Consider the following 18,245-nt stretch of genomic DNA (forward strand, 5'->3'; position numbering starts at 1 on the left):
GCGTTTATGGGTTTTGTCTGATTGGTTATCTGTGGCTCTGCCCTTAACTATTTCCTGCTGTCAGCATGTGTGAGACAACAGGGCTATTTGCTGATATGTCAGTGTCAGTATTTATAACAGCTAAATTATGAAAAATTCTCATTTTTTCAAAAGTAAAGTTAAAAGATGTGAAAAACACCCTTCGACCCCTGTTTTATAGTATATATACTTGTTTGTTTACTCAGAGTTGCCATAGTTTATCTCATCTCCTTAATGTTTAGAAGGTTTTTCTCTGTTTCAGGATTATTACGGGTCCAAAATGGGCAAAAAGTGGTAAGCAGTCACGTGTCTGCAAAGCCTCTATAGCTCTGATTGCTAAGCACGAGATACAAAAATCACTGACACTGATATGTTTTCTTTTTCCTGCCGCATTTGGCTTGGCTTTCTTTTGTTTATGCTAAGCTAATCTACGAGCTCTTTTGTTGTTCACGCTGCTATTATGCCTCACATCAGTCTTGGAGGGCAATTTTAAACTATTAACTAAGTGTCTACGCTAACTCAAATTCAATAAATACATGTACGCACATTCATCAGTGTAGCAGGGCTTGCAGCGAATAAAATTACTTAAAGTGGATATGTGTGCACCGCAGAATCTATTCTGTTTTGCAGCAATACCAGAAAATATTCCTTTCCTCACTTCAGGAATTAAATCTCATTGTAGTCAGCCAGCCAAGCTAAAACCCCATAAAGTCAAAATTACATCTTAAAAGTAACAGCCACAGCCAAATCCTGCACCTTGAAGGAGGGTATGATTAAGCATGTCCAAAAGTAAGGCTCTAATTTTCCTACAAAATTACCCGCTGTGAGACACTTTCGGAAAGATTTAAGGCCTGGCAATTAACTTTGGTGATGTAACACAGTCTTCATTAGCTTTAGTATCGGAGGATTTTCTCAATAGATACTTTTAAGAAATGGAATAATCATGTCAAGCACTTTCTAAGTAAAATCAAGTGAAATGAGGGAAATCGGTGAGACGGTGAGGGAGGCTGGAGTTTATTTTGGCAGCATATCTGTGCATCCCACCGGCACCGAGGGTGAGAAGCCAAGCAGTTGGCAGTGAGGCTAGCCCAGGTAAAAACTGAGGTTGCATCATTAATTTATCCCAGTTTACATTGTGGCAGATAGTTCAAAACTTGCTTCTTTCTTTTTTTTCTTTTTTTTCTTTTTTTTTGGATCTCCTATATGTGTCTTTTCTCTTCCCTCTGGCCCTGACCAGCTTGGCCTTTTGGTCACTGGAGGCAGGTGGAGTAGCAGGTCAGAGTAAGAAGAGAAAGCGGCATAGATCCTGCCAGTCACAAAGGGCCCAGAAGACTGAGTGGCCAGGCCCTGCAGGACAAACTGGCAGATGGCTGCCTCAGGATAATGACCAGGTGACATCTGCAGAGTGAACAAGCCATCAGGCTAACAGACTCACCTTGACCCACCAGGGAAGCCAAGCTGGCCGTTCTCCTCCTCCTCCTCCTCCTGTAATTCCCTCAGGTTACACCCACAGCCCGAGAAGTATAACACAAGTTTATTGATTTACCAAGTTTCACAAGTCCCCCAAAAAAGAGGTGTGAGAATGTCCTGGGAAAAAAAAACATTAACAGATTTTACGTGGGTGTTTGAAGTGAATTTTCTTTTATTCTCTGGAGAGACTGGACTGTGAGTAAATTAGCCTCTGAATCACTTTTTTTTCGCACTGTTATTCTAACCCAGAGTCCTTAAACATCAGATTATTGTCAGCTAAACCAGGCTACATGCAAAATAAAACTGCTGTTTTCCCCTCTATTTTGCTTACAGTGTTGCTACTGACAAGTGATTTTTTTAAAAGGCAAAGCTTGCCTTGTCTAAAGACGAAGACATTGACTACGTGATGCTGTGCACAAAGGTCATCTTTTGACAGCGCTGAGATCGTGAGAAGGTCAGATTCTCTGTGCCATTTAGAAAAGAGGCAGTGTGATACCAACCTGCCAATATAATTCCAGCACGTCTTTTTCATCTCAGCGTTAACACCATACATTGTTTACTGAATAGTTTACTGTGGCTGCATGACTGCTGGCAAACTGAGGTTTGGAATAAAGTTGGGAAAAACTTTTGAAGGGGCTGAAAAAGGAAGGCGCGTGCTCTTGAATGAAAATGAACTGAAAATAGCACCGCGGCTCCGACAGTTGTGTACACAGAGCAGGGGGGGAAAAAAACCTGGAAGACATAGTTTTTGTGTTTTCATATTCAAGTGACAGGAACTTTAGAAGAAAGCCAAAACATTTAAAAGCATTTGGAGAAGACGATGAATAACTTGTAAACACTACAAGACTCCGAGAGTGCCCTTTCGCAACAGCGAATACACCAAAATTAATAGGATAACAATTGTACATGATGACATGCGTTATGGAAATTCTTGACTCTCCACTTCTCATTTGGCAGAATAGAAATGTCAGTTTAGGATCAGATAGTGAGCCAGTTAATTTGCAGGGGTAGTAGATGGAAAGACTATGAGCATTAAGTGTAGTGGAGGAAAATGCTCTGCATACTAAGTGCAATAATGACTTGATGCCTGTATCATTTGGAAAATGCATAACATTAAGTGTGGCTAGCGTTCTCTTAACTAAAGAGTAAGAAAGAGGAATGTCTGCGTATTACTTGAAGTAAATGGTAAATGGCCTGTATTTATATAGCGCTTTACTAGTCCCTAAGGACCCCAAAGCACTTTACATATCCAGTCATCCACCCATTCACACACACATTCACACACTGGTGATGGCAAGCTACATTGTAACCACAGCCACCCTGGGGCGCACTGACAGAGGCGAGTGGCCTCATGTGCTCAATATTACATACGGACGTTTTTTTAACCAAGGACCAAGTATGCAAACTTGCTGCTGAAATATAAATATCTATTACTTTTGGAGCCTTTTTTCAGGACCTTGTTATCTTATATAAGTGTAAAGCTACCGTTCCAAATCTTTGCATTAAATTGCTGCCTTTGCTTGTTTTCGCTTAGTTCACTTAGTTGCCTGAGCCAAGCCAGTAGACTGTAGTGAACTCATACATAATATGGAAGAAGCCATCATCTCTCACATATCTCAGCCAATTAAACCTATCTGCAGTCCAAATTGGTGCCAATGAAATCTTGTGACTGCATTCAAATGATGATGGATTATGTGGCGTTTGCTTGAATCAATTACACAAGAGCCGGGTGAATATAAATGACTTGGTGAATGCAGCGCGTACTGTACTTCGGCGGGGGATAAAGAACTGTGTTAGGAAAGCAATGTATTTATTTGCTCTGTAAATAGCTTATGTGGGTTGCTGTGGACTGTTAAAGTGATCTTTCCCAGATATGCTAATATAGAGGAATCAATAAAGTATACAGAATCTGCCATCCAGTATTTCACAAGTGTTATTTGCTTGGAGCCAACAAAGTTTTGTCAGCATGTGTGTTAAGAATATTTTAATAAATGCTGTTTAAAGTCATAGCTGTGATTCCTCTTGTTAAGCATATGCTCACTTACTAATACTGCTCTCATTGTACATTATTCCTAGCAGCTGATGTGCTGATATTGATCAAATAGCCATGTAATCTGTTTCTGCTCTCCATCCAGTCAGTCGAGAGCTCTGTTCCACACCTCTCCGTTTTTGTGCTGTTCCCTGTCAAACTCTGAAGAGACACCAAATGACTTTCACTCTCAAAGTCTTCCTAGCTTCACTAAGCTCTTCTAGCTTATGCGCACTGCTTAGGATGCATTTTCAAGCAGCTAACCCACTTTCTGCTCTTGCTTGTAGACAAAAGGGACACTTCTGGGGTTTCACTGACTTTTGTATTCAAGTGTGGCATTGCGAGACTCTTTCGAACAGCTTAAAGTCTCAGACAATGAAGTATTATAATGGTATTAACATAAAAATCCATGGTCACCTTTTGAGAATGGCCATGGTGCATAGGGTGTTTTAGTTATGATGGAGCCGCTTCTGGAGATTTCCGCCAGCCGGGGAGAAAGAAAAGCCCGTAAATACAAAATAGAACGTCAAAATAAAGAACAAAGCCCAAGTTTATATTCTCGTAAGGACTGGGTCAGTCCAGTAACACAAATATGCATCCTGTCATTATTGGTTTATACTGCATGCATTTCAATCCTGGGCTCTTTCCCTTTTCTCGTGTAGGATTTGATCCTCCGTCTCAGACAAATAAGCAAGGACCAGCTCTGTCAGTATCTGGATCCCATCCAGACCCATCCAAACAAAAATACTCTCTCATTACCTTCTCTGCAGGGAGGTGCAGAGCGGCACTCTGATCCACTGGCATGCTTAAATCCATCTCTTTCATGTGTCACTGACTTGTTGTTTTGCCTCTCCAGAATTTGAGTAGTAACCCCTTACAAGATTCCTTCAGCCTATTACACAGTGTTTTAGTTTGATGGAAGCACAACAGGTGAATGAGTGACAGGTGTGTCCATGCAGATTTGACAGAATTAGGAGAGTTTCCTCAATCATCAGCTTTAGGGTAAATATCAAGAGTTCTGACGCTACAATCCTGACACTGGTAAACAGGCCTGCCAGTTTACTGAAGAGTCTTCAAACTGATAATTTGAACTGACAGTGTTTATCATCATTTAAAAATTCTCCACAAAATCCAAAGAAATGATATTGATTAATGAATACCACAATCAATATTAAACATACCACAGCTATCAGTATCTGTAAGGAAATCAGACTCTGAAAGGGAAGTGCTTTTAAAGCGTTAAATATATTGCATAAGCTGGCTGATAAATCAACTCTGCTCCCCTCTGTTTTAGGGGAGGAGCTTATAAAAACATGGTGAAACAGAGAGCAAAGCACATGAAAAATAAAACTGCCCAAACAGCAGGGGTGTAAGCTCTGTCTGGTCAAATCCTACCAAATTATCAACAGCAATTCTTAACTTAGTAAGGATTAAAACACTAAACTACACTACCAATAACTACCAATAACACAGGATAAATCCATGGTTTCTGGTAAAGAAAGACCAGACTCTCTGTAAAACAGTATAGTGTTTATCATTAATATTTATTTAGTGCTTTCTAAGTCAGAGCTAATTTAAAGAAGTCATCATGTTGGTTGCAGACTTACAGGTAGCAGTAGACATACCACAGCTATACGTCGTGACTTATGATCTAAAAACTGTCCCAACTTTCATATTAAAGGCTTGAGGCTTTGAGTGTGAACACATCAGAATTGGCATATTTCAATATATTTGGTGTAATAACTGTTTTATAAGAGTATCTGTCGGGCAACGCAGCTACACCGAGACCAAATTGGATGTGAAGTTTCTTCTATGATCCAAATGGAAAAAATTTTTATCGTGATGGGATTTGTGGAATTTATCGCTCGGGTCATAAGATGTGTCTGCATTTCCCTCAATCGTTCTCGTAACGTTGATAGCAGTTGATAGAAATCATCTAAACATGGACAGGTGCACGCTGGTCTGTAGACACATGTTGCTAGGAAACATCGTGTTACAGATGAGGACATGATTGTGTGTGACTTAATTTCACCATTTCAGTTAAGAAAAAAAGACTCCATAGACTTCGACACATGCCTTTGTTCAAGCTTCTATGGCAGCACTCGCTGCAGTAGTAACTTACAAAGAAATTCAACATGTGCGCTTTACGCAAATCAATACTGAATTTCATTAGGAAAATCAAGCAAATGTGCCAGTATTGATTTGATTCCTGACATATTCTATGTATATTTTTAGGTGACAGCTCAGGAGATATCTTAATCTTTGCTCGAGACCTTCAAATGCCAAGATTCATTTCTCTCTGCTCCCTTTGGAATGATGTTATTATGGTTCGAGAGATGACAGTTGTATCAATTATGCAAAAGGTGAGGGTGTAAGGAAGGGATCTATGCAAATCGTGTTCACCCCACAGACGACAGTGAAATAAATGAAAATGCTCATTTCAAAGTGGGGAGTTCAGCTAAGTTCCCATCAGTCAGGCTCCTGCAAAGTCTGTTAGTGTTGACTATCAAGGAAGAAATGGTGAAGAAGACTCTCTATATGTATCTATGAAGGCAGGCTCATAAATATTTCCATACGGATACTGTATGGACACAGGAGGCTTATACTCATATACAGTTGAGAGTATAAGCTCTATATATACAAGCAGAGGAAAGTGGTTTCAGAAGCTGGATGATCCACTGGCATGTTTTTCTTGCGTGTATCCTTCCCTGTTCCTCTATATCCTAATCCTCTCCCTCTTTGTCTGGAAATCTCTGTTATAATCTGGTCCCTTTCTCCTGGCTCACACACTGCGCATTCTCACATCAACAGCTCCACCAACAGGTGAAAACATGCCAGTCTCAAATGAACACTGTCCAAGTCGATGTGCATTTACAGGCAGACTCTGAATTGCAGCAGCCACACATTTTCAGGGTCTATGTTTTAAATTTCCTGTGAACTGTGACATTTTTTAGGGGCTGGTCAAGTGGAGGAAGACTATTTATAGTCGTTCAACACGCAGCAATGCCGACTCAACAGCGTCAGGGGATTATGGGACAATGCACTTTGGGACAGAGCTGCTTCAGTCATTGCTTCCATAAGTGAACTGAAATGCTATATGCGGAAGGCTCGGTAAATGAGCTTCTCGACATTTGACTCTTCAGTGGGTATCTCCATACTGGCTTTCATCTTCAGTCCTGCATAGAGCCGCAATTAAAAATAATTGAGACCTTACAAACGCAAATTAAATTTCCCAAATCTTCCACCGGGAGGCAGCAGTGAGACAAAGTGAGTTTATCTTGTGGTGATCTGTGATCTCTCACAACACAGGCAAATTTGAAGGACAGGGTGACATATTTAAAATATTACTGCGCAACATGCGGATGCTTTTATTCTCAGCTTGTAAATGAGATGCACTGGGCATGTCCACATCATAACCTTGGAAATATATCTACGGTGCTGCAAAAAAGTATATTTGCTCCCTTCTTTTGCGCATTTGCCATACTTACATATATCGAACTATCAATTTAATATTAGACATTCCAAGTAAATACAAAGTGCAGTTTTTACGTAATGACCTACAAACCTACTGGCCTTATGTGGATGACCCCTTCTTACATCGTGAATTAACTGTAACCACATTTTTTTAGAAAGCTGATTTCACCTGCCACGCTGAAGCCTGATTACTGCCAGACCTAATGGACCACAAAATCACTTCAGTACAACCTGTCTGACAAACTAAAGCAGGCTAAAAGATCTCAAAAAGTAACACAACATCCCACGATCTAAAGAAACATCCAGAGGTTTACACAGGGCCAGGTTTGGATAGCTTTTTCCCTTAAAAATGAAAATCAACATTTAAAAACAGAATTTTGTGTTTACTCTGATTATCTTTGCCCAATATCAAAAGTAGTTTGATGATCTGGAACATGTAAGTGTGACAAATATTCCTCAAAAAAGAGAAAGAAATCAGGAAGAACACGAATACTTTTTCACCACATCGTAGGTATACATCATCCATGCTAATGGTTAGTAAAAATACTTGCATGAAGCCACTTCATCTTCTTGTGAAAGACCAGATTCAGATCATATGTTTTACTGTTCATAAATGCCTTATCATCCATTTATATTATTTTTGATTTAAGGTTCAGCAAAATAATCATGTGATTACTACAAAACTGCAAAGTATTGGTGATAATTTGTCATCTTCAATAAAATTACAAATAAAATGTATTTGGGCTCATGCTACGCCGCATAACGTTATCTTTTACAATGACTATGTAGTCACTATATAAGCCTTGTTTCACGTCAAGTGGAAGATTAATTTACACTACCTCACTAATGAGAAGAGTTTAGAGACATTATTGCAATTGTTATAGCCTGGTTACAAATGTTTGGCATTAAACTTGACTTGACTTTCATTTTAGTGTGCATAATAGACTGGGATATGAAAATATTTTATCAGGGCTTAATTATATTTGAAGTTTTGTTATGGTCTTGGGATAGAAAGTGGGATCATAAAAAACAAAAGCCTAATATAACTGTTGAGTAGCATTTTATAATATGACACATGACTAAGAATGTAATTTCAATGTACCTAAAATTACATTGTAATTATGTTTACCTACAAATGCTTCCCTGGTGAAATGCTAGAAGATGGAAGTAACAGTTAAGGTTTTTGCAAGAGTGAAAAAGTAATTATATTCCAAGTAATTTTAAGCAGTGAATAGTTTCTGGGTATTTTACATGCAAAGTTACACAAATTATATTGTAAGTACTCTTAAGTAATACATAAGCAGTACATAACTGTGTAATTTGAAGTAGTGTGAAACTTCAGGTATTTTAGTCTAAAGAATAGTGTTTTCCTACTGTAAGTACGCAGTATTTACATTTACTTGTGAACTATTTAAAGCTGATTACAGTATTATTTGTGTCTCCTTTCCTGTAAAATATCAATATCAATAATAATAATAATAATAATAATAAACTGTTGGATTGTTGCTCTATATTATAAAGTGCTACTCGCTGTTGAATAAGAAAGAGAAATCAACATCTCTGCTGTCATTTGAATCTAGCTGTGTGCCCATGCCAAGTATCGCAGCCAGGTGGCGCTGCTTCTTTTTCACCCCAAAGCGCAGCCGGAACACGACGTGGCAGTTTACTTCCTGTGTATTTTTTTAACCGTATTGACATCCGTCTTTCACAGTCGTGTTATATCTTAGGTCTGTTAAATAGACTTCCTCAACCTTTGTAGCAGCTTTTAATCCATTTTCTCCGTACATGAAGAGCGGGCTGTAGGAGCTCAGCAGCCGGGGAAGGAGAGATGATGGCTGTGCTGCTGTTGGCGTTAGTCGGGGGGCTGCTGGAGGTCTGCAGCGGCGTTTCAGCCAACAGAGGAGGCTATCCCTCATTCACAGACGAAATCCCTTTCAAAATCACCTGGCCTGGCGCTGAATTTACGCTGGTATGTCTCCTCTTTTAGTGTCACTAAAGAAACGAATCTGCCCTAACGGGATCGGGAGACGTAAATGTCACTTTGTTTTAGACTTCTTTCTCTTTCTGTCACACAAGACCTGAGTTGAAGTAACAGATGTTTATCTCCCGCCCGCAGCCAACTTCAGGTGCACTTTACAGTGAGGAAGACTTTGTCATCTTGACCACAACAGAGAAGGAGAAGTACAAATGTCTCCTCCCTTCACTGACGGCTGGAGAGGAGGTGAGCACTCCTAATAACACTTTCTGGGAATGGCACAGCTGTTTATCTAAAGAGTTATGAGAGCTTGCCACTGAACTAGTTTGCACTAGCAGAGCTAGGCACGGAGCAATTTTGTGTTGTTTCTGCACAGGTGATTATAACCTGCCTGCAGATGTGAGGAAAAAAGATAAATTGTGATACAGTTGCGTTAAAAAGTGTGAGTCATTCCACAGAATTCTTCAGGACCTGAAGTTGTTTGATCAATGTGATATGTCCAAACTGTTACATACAACATGTGAACAGCATTGTTTGCTAGTAGATTTTTTTTATATTTATCTGTAGTAAATTATCATAAAACAGGCAAAACATCCGAGGTGCGAGAGCTTGCTCCTGTTACTCTGCGTCATTGTTGTCACGTTGGTGCAAACGACAAAAACTGTGACATATCCTGTGTTACCGATTCTCACTGCTGCCTCTGGGAAAGTTTGTGCTGAACGAAAAGAACTCACTGTGGTACTTACTCAATAATAAGGGCTCAAAAAATCTTGAAGGGGGGGAAAAAGGCAATAAAAAGTGCAGCTTGTCCACCGACCCCTTTGTATCTTGAGAGCCTGTGACGCAGAAAATCTTCATGGTGTGAAGACAAAATTTTGCGTGGTTTCATTAAACATACTAAAAGCATTGTGCCAAAAAACCATCTGATTCTAAGGGTTTATGTGGAAAGCACTGACTGTTTTATCTTTTTATATTCGAAACCAGAGACTATGTAACTGTGCCGTGACACAGCAACCCTCATAGAAGAAGCACTATAGAGCTGTGTTAAGCGATAAAAGGTTGCTGAAATATTTGTGTCTGTAATTCTGCCTTGAATGAAGACCAATACAACCTAATAGGAGGGTATGCTAAAACATCAGTTACAAAATGCTAAATAAGCCGTTAATAAAGGTTTCAGTTTCCCTCCTTTCCTAGAGTTAAAAAAAAGCATGTGTTATCTCTTGTCTCTCATCACTCTTGTTGCATTTGTTTGGTGCTGCAGGATGATGAAAAGGAGTACGGCGGGCCCAGTCCAGGTGAACTGCTCGAGTCGCTATTCAAACGAAGCAGCTGCTCCTACAGGGTGAGACTTTTCCTTTTTCATCTCATATTCCTCCACACAGAGACTGAAACTGCATGCAGTTTAAAGTCACAGTCACACTATAGTAGCAGAGCATGACAAAAATCATGTTGTTTGAGTGTATTGCTGAGCATATATTTATACCAATGTAGATTGAGTCGTACTGGACGTACGAAGTATGCCATGGAAAACATGTAAGGCAGTACCATGAAGAGAAGGAGACTTCTCAGGTCAGTGCTTTGAGTTATTTGAAATATTTTTAGACACTCGTTACGGTTCGCTAAGCTTGCATGTTTCCACAGAAGATCAGTGTACAAGAGTACTTCTTGGGAAATATGGCTCAAAAGAGCCAATCAACAGAGACAGGTAAGTTTCTATATATATGTATATCTTACACTGCTTTTTTTTTTTTTTTTTTTTTTTAAATTGAACGTTAATCATATTTGGCCTTTCTTTTTTTTTCTTTTTTTTTCAGATCAAGCTGAGAAGACAGACGGCGTCAAACCGTCCGAAACCAAAGCAAGTATTCTACTGAGTAACCAAGCAAATCTGCCAGTCTAGTTTTTCAGTCTCACATATCTTTCCTGTTGCCTTCCCCTTTTTCTAACGTCAGGTGCCCACTAAGAACATTGAAGGTCAGCTGACTCCCTACTACTCAGTGGCGATGGGAAACGGGACTCCGTGTTTGCTGAAACAGGACCAGCCTCGTTCCACAGCCGTGCTGTACGTCTGCCATCCGGAGGCCAAGCACGAGATCTTGTCTGTCGCTGAGGTCACCACCTGCGAATATGAGGTGGTGGTGTTGACGCCTCTGCTTTGTGCACACCCAAAATACAGGTAAGATCTGTTAAGATGGTTACACTTTAATAGAGTGCGACACCTGTATTTAGTTTGTTTGTTAGTTTGTCTTATTATATTTAGACGGTGGCCCTGAGAGGTCAAACTCGCTGCAAATTAAGAAAGCACCAGCAAATAGAAAAATGCTTTAATGGCACACAAAACAAAAGAAGAGCTGTTTTGTTATAGCCTTTTATTTGGCTGCTGATGGATCCGCATGTTTTAAATATCATGCAAAATTCTTGCAACAGATGCTGTTTTGATGCAACGTCCCCCGGGATTTGTTTCTCCTCTCGGTCTTTAACTGCAGATGTTTAGCAGTTTAGGTGAATGTGTTAACTATGGGGGCACTGAGCTGTTTAGTTAAAGCCTGTTTTTGGCTGCTGTAAAACAGTAAGGTGTCGCTTGTCTTTTAAAGCAGACTGCAATGATTTGCAGATCATTTTAACCTTATATTTAACTGAAAGTTGTATAAAGACAACATTTTAAAGGAAAAACTCAAACTGAGACTTTTTATTTTTCATATATTTCCCATTAAATACTATAAAATTCACCTGCTCACGTCACTTGTTCGCAGGTTCAAATCCTCCCCGGTGAACGCCATCTTCTGCCAGGCTCTGGCGGGCTCCCCTCTGCGGCCTCAGCGGCTCGCCCAGTTGGACAAAGAACAAGAGGAGCAGCTTAAACCACCTTTCGGTGCCACATCTGAGCCCAGAGAGGTAAGACGTGCAAAGATAAACGGTGATCACCTGAGCACACGAAACGTGGCTTATTTACATTTGTGGTATATCATAGGAGGAGACGTCAGCAGTGAGAGAAGAAGCCTTCACCTCCACCCACAAACCCATGACCGTCGGAGGGCAGTCTCAGGTCACTGTTGGTACCACGCACATCTCTCGCTTGACAGACGAACAGCTAATTAAGGAGTTCCTGAGTGGCTCGTACTGTCTGCACGGGGTGAGGCGCATTTATGTGTTGGAAGCTGAGCACTGATACGTAACCTGCTCAGGGAACACTAATCATCTTAACATGTGCGTTTCAGGGTGTAGGATGGTGGAAATATGAATTCTGTTACGGAAGGCACGTCCATCAGTACCATGAGGTAAGCGAGTGAATTCAAACTTGGAAAAAGTAAATAATCAAATGCACTTCTAGTACCTTTTTAGATTGTACGCTGGCTATAAAGCAGTAAGCGAGAGTATTTTCTGTATCAGCCAGATTATCTTTTCTTTGTGTTGTAGGATAAAGAGCAAGGGAAGAACATTGTAGTGGTGGGGAACTGGAATGCAGATGAACACCTCGACTGGGCCAAGAAGAACGTCGCCCGATCCCTCCAGCTCAGAGAGGACGGAGTGCAGAAAGTCAAGTAGGCCTTTCAGATTTTTGAACACTAATCGCTGTAAACGGGATACAAAAATATCCACCCACTACTTTTTCTTTTCCCCTTTACTCCACAATAGGTTGGTTTCCCACTTCTATGGCCACGGTGATGTGTGTGACCTGACAGGGAAGCCCAGACAGGTCATCGTCAAGCTCAAGTGAGTGAACAGTTACCTAGAACTAGGGGATGAAGAGTGGAGCACATCAGCCTGAGTCCACGGATGAGTAAGACTAAGTTGTCAGTGTTTCCCATTTTGATTCACTCATATCATTTCTCTTCTCGCTGTCAGATGTAAGGAGTCTGAGTCTCCCCATGCTGTCACTGTCTATATGCTGGAGCCTCAGACTTGTCAGTATGTCCTTGGGGTAAGTTTATGTTTCACTCCTGAGTGGCAAAAAAAGAAAACAGTAGAATTTGCTTAGTAACATTATGAATCTTATGTGAAGGTTTAGTCCTTTGTAAAACACATTTATATCAGTTTTAGGGATAAATATAAAGAAGAAACTGCAGATTGTTTAACTGCATGGATAAATTTGATATACATGAGCCAATCTTGGTGTTATTTTGTTCCCTTCATGCCTTTTCTCTGTGACAAGTTAAAATATATAACTTTTGGTTTAATTAGGAATTATTATAAACATGCCTAGATATTTGCAAATATTTGCAGTACTTCCTGTAGATTTGACAAAGGAAATGACACTGATCTAAACACTGATTTAATTATCTAACTGTACTGGCATTGTGCAGGCATATCATCCTAAATGAAAGGCACCATATTGAAGATGGCTTTTTTTTTCTGTAGGTTGAGTCACCGGTCATATGCAGGATTCTTGACACTGCTGATGACTATGGGCTTCTGTCACTCTCCAGTTAAACTGGCGGAGTTTTACTGGAACAGCAGCGGTGCACGGAGGACATAAAGAACGAGGACACTTAGTAAGCAAGATGCCCTTAAGACTGCGCTACAAGCCAAAACTGAGAATAAACTCAATCCTGAGGCTGGACCTCATGTAGCCCAGGGAGAACAGGCCCCGCCCACACTCCCATGACCTGTGCGATGGGTGACGCTACATCAGCCCGACTCTAACTTAAATCAAATTCAGGCAGTGGAGTTATTGCTTGAACTTCATATCTATGCTTCACTTTGTGATGATTGATTGCAAGAAAAGGAGTGACGAATCATCAGGGGAATTAACAATATTCAAAGTGGTTTTGGTGTGTGTGTGTGTGTGAGTGTGTGAGTGAGAGATATGGATTGATTAGCTGCTTGACTGTGGCACTTTTGTACTTGTAGATATGAAAAACATCTGAAAATGCTTCACAGCAGGGAGACTGTGTGAGTGTAACTTATGCATTAGAGATTTCTGTGGAATAACAATAAAAGTGAGTGTAAGGTTGTAGGATGTACAGAGTGTGTGCAGGTTCATTTAAAAGGTTCGTTTTGTGGTTTTATGAAGATGCACACTGGGATCTGACTACTGCTGTATCTCTGGAATAAAAACCAATGCATTTACAGCAAAAAATTAAAAAAATCAAAACATGAAACCTTATTTTAGTTTTCCATTACCACAGAAAAGAGTAGATTTAAGACATTAGGGAAATATGTAGTTCAGGGATATCTAACTCAAACTGCCCGCTTTGATTTTAAGTGGGTTGGACCATTTCAAGACCACATTTAATCCTCAAGGTATCTAAATATAAAAATAAAGTGCAACTTCAACAGAAAGTGTCAGTTTTTTCTACTTGATAAAGAAATTCTACTGTAGTAATTGAATGGCTTGTGCATAAATGTGTTCAACTACAGAAGAAATGCATCCATCTGACCAATTGATACGCAATGTATCCTGTGTATAACACATTTTTATAGTAGATAATGAAAACCGCAGGAAGTTTTCTGTCATTTATTTTTTAATAACCGAATTTGTTTGGTGTAGCTTGAGTGGTTATATGGGAGGTTTTTAAATCAGTAAAAATGAAGCTGTTAAACTTGTGAAAAAACAGCTAAAAGCCCCAAAACTTGTGCCTTTCTCTACATTTTTTCAAATCTGTCCAGTGGGGCTGGATTGGAGTCTTTAGCACGCTGATTCCAGGCCCTGGGCCTGAGGTTTGACACCCCTGATCAAGTAAGTTAAGTGTAGAATTTAGTGTTTTATTTATTCGGCCGCCAGAGGGCGCTGATGCTATGTGTATGTGTAGTAACAGCACAGTAACAGGTGTAGATCTCACAGACATTACATTTGTACTTGCCAGTTATTTATTGTGGGGTTTTTTTTTTTTTTTTAAATGTATGAGGCTCAGACTCTTTTTTTTTCTCTTGAGAAGAGAGTCTATCCAGGTGCAACCACGTACCACTGACAGCCGTATGGGGTTTCATAGTGGCCTGATGCTGAAGAAGCTGGTTTCACTCCTATCTCCAGCCAGAGAGGAACTGGGATTGAAACTAGCAACTGGTGACTTTGGGTTCAGTGAAAACCTCAATAAATCAATTCAATATCAATAAATAACTTGCTGGAACATAAACTTTTATTCTAAATCTGTTTCTCATTTCAGTTTCAAAGGCAAAGTTTATACTGTAATTCTGGTTCTTGTCATTTCTCCAGTCACAAAAATCGCAACATCTTTCTACTGTAGGAGAGAACAAAATGTTAATACTGAGTCCAAAGACATAAAAATAGCCTGTTTACACGTTCCTCCTTTGATTCACATTGGATTTAACGTCATGGAGAGATTGTCCAAAGCTTTCTGTTCTTTGACTATACCGAGGGCACGGGAATCTGGTGCACTGAGGTGCTTTCAAAGTCCTGCAGAGCATCTTGGTGAGTGTGGTAGTGCATGGCTACATAGGACTTGGCAAAGGCAAATGTCTGAGAGCTGATAGGCTGTAGGCTGGTGGGGGAGCTGGGCCCTGCTGAGGGACTGCTGTTGTATATACTGTAGTACGGCTCAATCCGGGTGTTGATGGGTGTAGAGGTGCTCGGGAGGCGAGGTTTGCGTGTACCTGTCGCCCTGGGACTGCCAGCGCAATCCCGGGAATGACTGGGTCCACAAGCCTGGTCTACCAGCCTCTTCTGTGGCTTAGGTGACAGCACGTAGGCCGAGTTGGTCTCGTGATGGGAGGATTTATTGCGATTGACTTCCAGGCTCCCCTTCCCCATTGCGTGCAGGCGTGTCTTTTGCTTGCAGCACAGAAATCCAAGTGCGGCCCACTGAATGCAGCACAGTACGCGGCGGCGGAGGCCTGCACTGTTGCGCGAGTACACAAATGGATTGATGCCTGATTTGAGAAAAATGAGCACAAAGCCACACAGTTCGAACTGGTAATGTGCAAAGCTGCTTTCTGGTGACAAAACATCCTGTGCCAGTGAAACTCCCATCGGCAGACAACAGAGTAACACAGAGAATACTATAACTACACAGGTGACAACTGCCTTGGAGTCTTTGGCTGTGGCTAAGTTGACTGTGGAGACCAGCTGACAGCAGGTGGCTCCTTGGGCGGCCCCTGGAACCACCGGCTGGTTTGTCCTGTTGGTATAGGCGTGCGTTTGTACATTCTGCAGTTTGTTGTAAGTCTGGTTACGGTACAGAGAGGGGCCTTGAACGGCACACTGCATGCTTTCAAAGCCTGCTGCAATGAGAGGTGGTGGGGGTGGAGGGCAGGTGGCATCTACAGTGATGACTGGGCATTTCCTTACTTGTGCGTTCTTCCTCAGGGTCTGAGCAATCATCAGATACGACACAGACACCACAGCAACACAAAAGGCAAAAACTGCCAGGTAGACGTACAACACAACCCTGGCCTGCCCACTCCCCAGGCCAAAGTGGGGCAAGCAGGGTCCATCTTTGCGTGGATATGCACGCATGGTGAGGAGAGCAGCCAATGTGAAGCTGGATGTCCACAGCAAGGCGGTCAGGGCCAGCGTGCAGGGGAAGGAAGCAGTGCGGTTGGGCTGCTGTCCCAAAACCATGCGGAGTCTGTGCAAAGCAATGACAGCCACCGTCTCCAGGGACATGATGATGAAACCCGAACTGGTCAAGTGGAAGGCGAAGCAGAAACTCTTTGACACGCCATCCCCTCCGCCTGCATCCAGGAAGAGCACCAGCGCAAACATGGGAGCGGTCACGCAACAAATGAACAAGTCACAGAAGGACAGGTTGAGGATCATGAAGTCAAAGTTGGTGCGGAACTTGCGAAACGCCGGGTCGAAAAAAGACAGGAACACCACAAGATTCCCATAAGAGCCCAGGAAGAAGATAAAGATGAGGAGGAGGGAACAAAAAGTCAAGGTAGCAGTGTGGATCACGGCCCAGCCCGAGGGGGTCTGGTTACCCAGGGTGCCATTGAAGGTCTGCAGTCTTGGCACATCCACCAGGTCCGAGGGTGTAAGAGTGGTGTTCATTGTACTCTGATGATTTAGAGCGACTCCACATTCATCAATTTCAGTATTATTCCTCTAAGAGGAAGGAGCACATGCTTCCACCATTGCTGCCACCTTGGTAGAAAACGACAAAGAATATAAATACAATCAGCTCTATGGGCTGGTCTTCAATACAGTTATAATGATAATGAGGAGAAATGGATGGATAACTTACAATTTGATCAGAAACGTTAGACACGGGTATAATAGGCTATGCACCACTGCATTTGGCCAATTACCTTACCTCCCCATCATCCCCCTTTAACTCTCTCTCTCTCACACACACAGCAGCGTCTGCTTAATAAAAAAGAAAGAAAGAAAAATCTATGAATATCAAAACGAATGTTGGTTTTAAGGCTTTAACGGGCTGCACAATCCAGGATTCACTATTGCTTAGAAAATATAGCACACTACCTGTACTAGATCGTGCGATCCTCATTATTTCATACAGCCCATCTTCATCATTTTTAAGGCAGTGCGATAGTGAACGCACCGCTGCTTCGGAAACAAAGAAGGAAAAATGTATTTTAGCAGCTCACCTTAACGCAACAGTCCGTCGGAAAGAATCGATAATCTTCACGTTTCCTTACATGTCTGTGTAAATCAGCGCGAACACGTAGATGGCAGCTTGTTTCTTTTCTTTACGATAAATCCATTCAAATAGAGAAGCGACGGCCACTGGACGTGCACTGAAAAATGAGTATGAAGTCACCGTCTACGTATCCGGGCATGAGCATAACCACTGCATTCAAGTAGTCCGTCCATAGAAACGCTTCCCTCACTGGGAATCAGCTGGCGGAGTTAGAAAGGAGAATTTGCGGGATTTATTTCAAACATTTGAAATTTGACAGAAGCGCCATTATCCGACACGTCAAATATATTACCGCAGCAATTTATTTTATTTTTTTTTGCTTTCACCATGGTAACGTATTATAGTTTATGCGAAAAATGGCGCCTCCCTATTTAAACAGTCTCTGCCAAGGACGTGAAAAAACAAAAAAATTATACACATATAAATAACTATTAACTACTATTTATCTTGTATCTATTTAGACTGATTTCAACAAAAACTGTTTAAATTTTTAAAATTTATTACAAAAATGTATATAATTTTTAAAGGTGTCATTCAGCATGATCAATATGACAAATAAAAATATGATTAATTATTATTTTTCCCGCTTTTCACGGACAATACTTCAAGCAGGGCCACAAACCCCTCTGTAAAGAGCTGAAACACTGTGAGCAGGGATCAAGTGTTCTGCATGTTGGAACAAACTAGTTCTAAAAATATCAACACTGAAGCTAAT

The 18,245-nt window shown here is 41.1% G+C and overlaps 2 protein-coding genes across 5 annotated transcripts; one reads left to right on the forward strand and one right to left on the reverse strand.

Moving 5' to 3' along the window:
- The first annotated feature begins 8,652 nt into the window (after positions 1–8,652).
- On the forward strand, positions 8,653–14,249 carry erlec1 (endoplasmic reticulum lectin 1). 2 transcript variants are annotated; one of them, XM_026190577.2, is made up of 14 exons: positions 8,653–8,960; positions 9,108–9,212; positions 10,228–10,308; positions 10,458–10,535; positions 10,611–10,671; positions 10,781–10,824; positions 10,919–11,142; positions 11,720–11,861; positions 11,938–12,099; positions 12,185–12,244; positions 12,384–12,508; positions 12,603–12,680; positions 12,813–12,888; positions 13,326–14,249. In XM_026190577.2, the coding sequence occupies exons 1-14, from the start codon at positions 8,820–8,822 to the stop codon at positions 13,395–13,397; spliced, it is 1,449 nt and encodes a 482-aa protein (XP_026046362.1). In that variant the 5' UTR covers positions 8,653–8,819; the 3' UTR covers positions 13,398–14,249. The 2 variants fall into 2 exon arrangements, with proteins under 2 accessions (XP_026046362.1, XP_026046361.1); XM_026190576.2 differs by having other exon boundaries at positions 8,657–8,960; positions 10,608–10,671.
- Positions 14,250–15,024: 775 nt separating this feature from the next.
- gpr75 (G protein-coupled receptor 75) lies at positions 15,025–17,674 on the reverse strand. 3 transcript variants are annotated; one of them, XM_026190574.2, is made up of 2 exons: positions 17,478–17,674; positions 15,025–17,013 (listed from the first exon to the last, which is right to left on the reverse strand). In XM_026190574.2, the coding sequence occupies exon 2, from the start codon at positions 16,918–16,920 to the stop codon at positions 15,277–15,279; it is 1,644 nt and encodes a 547-aa protein (XP_026046359.1). In that variant the 5' UTR covers positions 16,921–17,013; positions 17,478–17,674; the 3' UTR covers positions 15,025–15,276. The 3 variants fall into 3 exon arrangements, with proteins under 3 accessions (XP_026046359.1, XP_026046353.1, XP_026046355.1); XM_026190568.2 differs by having other exon boundaries at positions 15,025–17,232; positions 17,353–17,674; XM_026190570.2 differs by having other exon boundaries at positions 17,114–17,674.
- Between the last annotated feature and the right edge of the window lie 571 nt (positions 17,675–18,245).

This window comes from Astatotilapia calliptera, chromosome 13 (genome assembly GCF_964374335.1).
Source record: "Astatotilapia calliptera chromosome 13, fAstCal68.1, whole genome shotgun sequence".
NCBI lineage: Eukaryota > Metazoa > Chordata > Actinopteri > Cichliformes > Cichlidae > Astatotilapia > Astatotilapia calliptera.

Excerpts from the sequence above, each read along its gene's own strand:
- erlec1 (XM_026190576.2), top strand. The coding sequence starts at position 8,820 with ATGATGGCTGTGCTGCTGTTGGCGTTAGTCGGGGGGCTGCTGGAGGTC. Across the intron at positions 11,143-11,719 it reads TGTGCACACCCAAAATACAG|GTTCAAATCCTCCCCGGTGA; the intron begins GTAAGATCTGTT and ends ACTTGTTCGCAG. Across the intron at positions 12,509-12,602 it reads GACGGAGTGCAGAAAGTCAA|GTTGGTTTCCCACTTCTATG; the intron begins GTAGGCCTTTCA and ends ACTCCACAATAG.
- gpr75 (XM_026190574.2), bottom strand. The coding sequence starts at position 16,920 with ATGAACACCACTCTTACACCCTCGGACCTGGTGGATGTGCCAAGACTG.